Consider the following 6442-nt stretch of genomic DNA (forward strand, 5'->3'; position numbering starts at 1 on the left):
TTTGTATTTTCTTCCCTTTAACAACAACTATAAACAGTAAAAGATGGGGAGCAACAAATCCTTTACAAATTTCCTTAAAAGAAGAAAATATACTAGTTTAGACACATAATATTACATTTAAAAGTTGCAATTCAAGAAAATTTCGGGCTTATTGGTGAAATATACTCAATCCATTTACTAAAAATGTAAAAAAAAAAAAAAAAAAAATCAAGTATTCAGTCTGAGTTCTTAATGAAGAAGATAGCTTTTCCATGACATGTAGGTAATTGTAACATTTTGTTTGCAATTACTTTTTTATTAGCTCCCAGAGGAATAAATAACAGGTTCTTGTTTTTATTAATCCATCCATCTACATTTTTATTACCTAAACATACAGATTCACAAGTGAAGAAAATCTCTACTTTAAAAATGTGGTCTGAATGTTTTTTAATCACTTTCCATTATAGGATTAATTTCTGACATTCCCAAAAAACATGTGATTTCCTACTTTTCCCCCCACACTATCTCCAGCAACTAGTACCCTTTCCTCTGTGTATTTTCTGTGATTTCTGTGAAATTTCTTTACATTTGACCAAAAACAGATTTATCTGAATATTCTGCTCACAGACACTGACTTCAGTATGGAAATGACTTACTGCAATCTTATCCCCTTTAAAAAAAAGCCTTAGTATGCAATTTGAATGAAATTTCTGAATTGACATTGCCAATCATATTCACTTGTTTTGGGCAAATTTAACATTTCCACAACCAGCAAAGAGCTTTGGGGGTTGAGAGGCTGAACTGACTTTCCCATGATCCTAATACATTAAAACTATGTATAAAAAAAAAAAAGTTAAAAAAAAAAAAAAAAAAACTTCAAAAGGATGTATTTGTACATTAAAGAAATGAAAATATCTAATGAAATGTCTTGTTTTGAGAATATTAAGAAAATTGTCAAACCTGAAGACTTAAATCACAAGCAAGAACAAATATCAAACGACAGAAAAGACACCTCAAATAGCCATCAAGAATAGATTTTATTGGACATTTGTGTACAGTAACTGATTTTAGCTGCTTGTGAAACTGCTTTTGTGAAAAAAAAAAAGGGATTGGAACGAAATGACAAACAAATAAATTGAACAGAACACTGCACCAGAACTTGAGTGCTCTATTCTTTAGGCAAGCTCCTCCTCTCCCTCTTCCTCAAACTCTCCCTCTTCTTCCGCAGTGGCATCTTGGTACTGCTGGTACTCGGACACCAGGTCATTCATGTTGCTCTCGGCCTCAGTGAACTCCATCTCATCCATCCCTTCGCCTGTGTACCAATGCAGGAAGGCCTTGCGCCTAAACATAGCGGTGAACTGCTCAGAGATTCGCTTGAAAAGCTCTTGTATGGCAGTGCTGTTGCCGATGAAAGTGGCTGCCATTTTGAGACCGCGAGGTGGGATGTCGCACACAGCAGTCTTGACGTTGTTGGGGATCCACTCCACGAAATAGCTGCTGTTCTTGTTCTGGACATTCAGCATCTGCTCATCCACTTCCTTCATGGACATGCGGCCTCGGAAAACAGCAGCGACGGTGAGGTAGCGACCATGGCGTGGGTCACAAGCTGCCATCATGTTCTTGGCATCAAACATCTGCTGGGTGAGCTCTGGCACTGTAAGAGCCCGGTACTGCTGACTCCCTCGGCTGGTGAGGGGGGCAAACCCTGGCATGAAGAAATGCAGACGGGGGAAAGGCACCATATTGACGGCTAGTTTGCGCAGGTCAGCGTTGAGCTGGCCAGGAAAGCGAAGGCAGGTGGTGACCCCACTCATGGTGGCAGACACGAGGTGGTTGAGATCACCATAGGTGGGTGTAGTGAGCTTGAGAGTGCGGAAACAAATGTCATACAACGCCTCATTGTCGATGCAGTACGTTTCATCAGTGTTCTCCACCAGCTGATGGACGGACAGCGTGGCGTTGTAAGGTTCTACAACAGTGTCCGAGACTTTTGGTGAGGGCACAACACTGAAGGTGTTCATGATTCGGTCTGGGTACTCCTCACGGATTTTGCTGATGAGGAGAGTGCCCATGCCTGATCCGGTGCCTCCTCCAAGGGAGTGTGTGAGCTGGAAGCCCTGCAGGCAGTCACAGCTTTCAGCCTCCTTACGGACCACATCGAGAACAGAGTCTACAAGTTCAGCACCTTCAGTGTAGTGACCCTTGGCCCAGTTGTTTCCAGCACCACTTTGACCTATGTTGGAAGAAATTAAGATTACTCTAGGCTCATTTATTTAAAACCTACATAAAAGAATTTAGTTTATTGAAAGGTAGTCATCACAAAACCACAAAGGATAATTTTTTTAATTGTTCCTCCATGGGAATTAAATAATCAGGTTTGTGATAACGACAACTAACATTGGCTGTTTTATTTAATATAATTTGTACATACTCATATTCCACTGTAATGTAATTAAAGCTTACATTTTTTGCAAAAAAAAAACCACACTTATGGGTATGTAATTTACATTGCAGAGCTTAGTTTTGTTGCTTACACAACCAACCATATTTTACCTATAAAAGTCTTTTTATAAAAACCCACAGCAAAATGTTTAAGCAACAGCTCTTAAACGCACTCACCAACAATGTCGGTTTGCAATAAATATACATTTAATACTTTGTTCTTGTAGTGCAGCCAAAAAAAAAAATTGAGTACCTGTACTTTAGAGTGCTTCATTGCAAAGCACAATCAAAATCACGTCTCACTATGTTTCATAAAACCGCTTCTTTCCTTATTTAGAAATGGAGAAATCCCACATACAATGTACATCAAGTGTACAAGTGCACTTTAACCCATTAAATCGCATCACACCAAATGATTCATTTTTTAATTGAACTGCATCTGATTTTTGATTAACAGAATTTAGAGATGCAACAAGTAAACCCTGCTATTCCTGCTGTTCTACAAGCTCCACCTATCGGAAAGAGTGGATTTGCAGTTTTATTCAGTTTTTGCTTTGTACAGTTGTTTGTTTTTTTTAATGTAGCATAAATCACAGGTATTTATGTTTTTAGTTCATGTAAATTAAGTCACTACCTGCTTTCTAGCTTTAAAAGTTGATAAACTCTGAATCAGCAATGTAAAACCAAGATTGGGTCATCAATAATAGGGTTCTTCAGTAAATACTTATGTGAGGATTTAAAAACCTTTATGAGTGAATATAAACCTTAAAGCTTCTTCTGTTTTGTTTAACACAAAGAAAATTGAAATCCGTAGGAAAAATAAATGCTATGGAAGTCAGTAGTTACAGATTTGCTTATTCACAAAATATATTTTCTGTTCAAAAGAAAAAAATGTGATTGAATTTTTGGATTAACTAACGTTAATCTTATTCTAACTTTAAAACTGATAAAGAGAGTACTTTAATTTGGAGTAATGTTTTATTTGAATATGTTTTTACTCAACAGCTTGTTGTGTACTTCATCCGCCACTGCTTACCGAAGACAAAGTTATCAGGTCGGAACACCTGACCAAACGGTCCAGATCTCACTGAATCCATAGTTCCAGGCTCCAGGTCGACAAGAACCGCGCGTGGCACATACTTTCCACCTGTCATTGGAAAGCACACCTTTATTCAAGACTTTTATGATACTATTTGTTTTGTTAAACTAAACTGCAAATGCAAACTGACCAGTGGCTTCGTTGTAGTAGACGTTAATCCGCTCCAACTGCAGATCACTGTCTCCATGGTAAGTTCCCGTCGGGTCAATTCCGTGCTCATCACTAATCACCTCCCAAAACTGATCACACAGAGGAAAAGGAGAAAAGGGTATTTACTTTTAGTTAAAGCCTAAAGTTATTTTAACTGTGATAGCGCAAATCCATCATAAATACGTTAAATAACGGATTAATTTTGCTATGCTGTCATGGCAACTCAAAACTACAACCAAAGTCCAACAATGGTCAGATCGCAAACCACTCATACTATCCTGTTATTTTCCAACAACAAAAAAAAGCAGTTACATGTTGTTAGTGGAGTACGTTAACGTTATATTTTATAGAAAACGTATTGCTACTTGCGACTAACGATAACCTTTAATTAACGTTAACAAACATTGTTAAGTTTATCGTCACTTACTTTGGCACCGATTTGGTTTCCGCACTGACCAGCCTGCAGGTGAACAATTTCCCTCATGATGAATAATCAAAAGAAGTCGCGTATTTAAAAAGCAAATGTAGTAAACTGAACTCTCCTCCACCGCGTGCCGAGTCGACAAACTTCTGCGCAAAGCACAACGAACGCTTTTCGGTTTTAAATAACGCCAGCCTTCGAGTTCAAACACAGTTGGATGAACGAGACGTCAATCATTCTTTGTCCGCTTTTGATTGGCTGAGGGACACAGGCTCTTATTTCGCCTCTGTTTTTGATTGGATCGGGTTTGTTTTAATATGTTGCTTATGGTTACAGCGAGGACAATTACCCAGAAACCGTTTTGTATTGGTAACCACCAGAGACGCATTTAGACAGACAGACCTGCTTTTATCATTGAGTAGAGCGAACTATTTTTTCCCTACTGTGAATCGAGTTACCAAGCACCACCTGTACAAAACAGTGCATGGCATGATTTGACTTGTTGACTTGGACATTGAATGCGTTTCTGCACAGGAGTTTATCTAATTATGATTTAATTTTAAAACAAATGATCATTTTAAAACAATACAAAGCTACAGTATTTCTTCATGCACATTTACCTACATGGCAACTCTTTCTAAGGTGGCTTGACTGTCGAGATACTGCATTCTGGAACTGTTAAAATGTTTAGCAACGACCATTGCAATATATCAGTAAATCATTTAGTTTATTGGCTAGATATTTATACTGGAACGCTCACCTTAGTATCCTGAAAAATAACATAATAAATGTTTTATTTCATTAATTTGACTCCAGGCATGCCAGCTCAAATAGACATGAAAAAGCGATTAATAAAGGAAACTGCATAGATCATCAGTGGTAGCCTATGTCATGGCTGGAGGAGATGCTTGTAAATACATGCAAAAAAGCTATTTTTAGCAACTTATTAAACATATATGGCTTACATTCAGAAACCAAAAGAGTCTGTGCTGATTCGTAGCTTTTTATAGTTTTAAAGTATGCACTTCATAAGTTGTTTTATGGAACTTTTATAGCCTTGTATGAGAAATACTACTGTATATATAACATATTGTCAGGCATTATTAGAAGAAATGTTTGATGACATACATACATTCAAAAATACATACATACAGTACATACATACAGTTGAAGTCAGAATTATTAGCCCCCCTGAATTATTTGCCACCCTGTTTAATTTTTTCCCTAATTTCTGTTTAATGGAGAGAAGATTTTTTTCAACACATTTCTGAACATAATAGTTTTAATAACTTATTTCTAATAATTGATTTATTTTATCTTTGTCATGATGACAGTAAATAATATTTTACTAGATATTTTTCAAGACACTTCTACACAGCTTAAAGTGAAATTTAAAGGCTTAACTAGGTTAACTAGATTAACTAGGCAGGTCAGGGTAATCAGGCAAATTATTGTATAATGATAGTTTGTTCTGTAGACTTTCAAAAAAAAAATTGCTTAAAGGGGCTAATAATTTTGGCCCTAAAATGGTTTTTAAAAAATTAAAAACTGCTTTTATTCTAGCCGAAACAAAACAAATAAAGCTTTCTTTAGAAGAAAAAATATTATCAGACTTACTGTGAAGATTTCCTTGCTCTGTTTAACATTGTTTAGAAAAATAAAAAAAGGGAAAAAAAATTTAAAAGGGGGCTAATAATTCTGACTTCAACTGAACATACATACATACATACATACATACATACATACATACATACATACATACATACATACAATTGCAATCAGAATTATTCAACCTCCATTTGGATTTTTAAAAAATATTTCTCAAGTGATGTTTAGAATTTAGAAATGATTTATTAAAACTATTATGTTTGGAAATGTGTTGATAAAATCTCTCTGTTAAACAGAAATTGGGGAAAAAATTAAACAGGGGGCTAATAATTCTGACTTCAACTCTAATAGTTGCAGCTTTGAAATGGATATGTAGGTCTCTTTTTATCACTCCTTTATTTAACCAAAAGTGTTTCAGAAAAGTGTTGCTCTCTGATGTAAGATTTAATATTGTGCAGTCATGTCCAAAGCACATGGGATTCACAACATGGATTAATTTTTTATGAGCATCGCAGGTGTCATCCATGCTTTGAGGGGATTCAGTTCAAGCATGATACGACAGAAGCACACGTAGGCTGAGCAAGCATAAAACAAAATAGGATTAATGATGAGGGCAGAATGAATTTACACCGCAGGACTTACTTTGCATTATGCTTGTGACGTATGACATACTTCGTAGTTCTGAACAATCTGAACAAAGTTCATCCTTCAGAACTTTTTCAGGCCACAGAAAAGCAAAA

General features: G+C 36.3%; 1 protein-coding gene across 1 annotated transcript; it reads right to left on the minus strand.

Annotated features, from left to right (window-relative positions):
- Positions 1-998: 998 nt before the first annotated feature.
- zgc:55461 lies at positions 999-4249 on the minus strand. The gene is given in 4 exon segments (NM_213490.1): positions 999-2215; positions 3461-3571; positions 3654-3762; positions 4101-4249. Coding segments are annotated over 4 exon segments (1338 nt in total). The 5' UTR covers positions 4158-4249; the 3' UTR covers positions 999-1154.
- Positions 4250-6442: the final 2193 nt, after the last annotated feature.

This window comes from Danio rerio, chromosome 5, assembly GCF_049306965.1.
Source record: "Danio rerio strain Tuebingen ecotype United States chromosome 5, GRCz12tu, whole genome shotgun sequence".
NCBI classification, from domain to species: domain Eukaryota; kingdom Metazoa; phylum Chordata; class Actinopteri; order Cypriniformes; family Danionidae; genus Danio; species Danio rerio.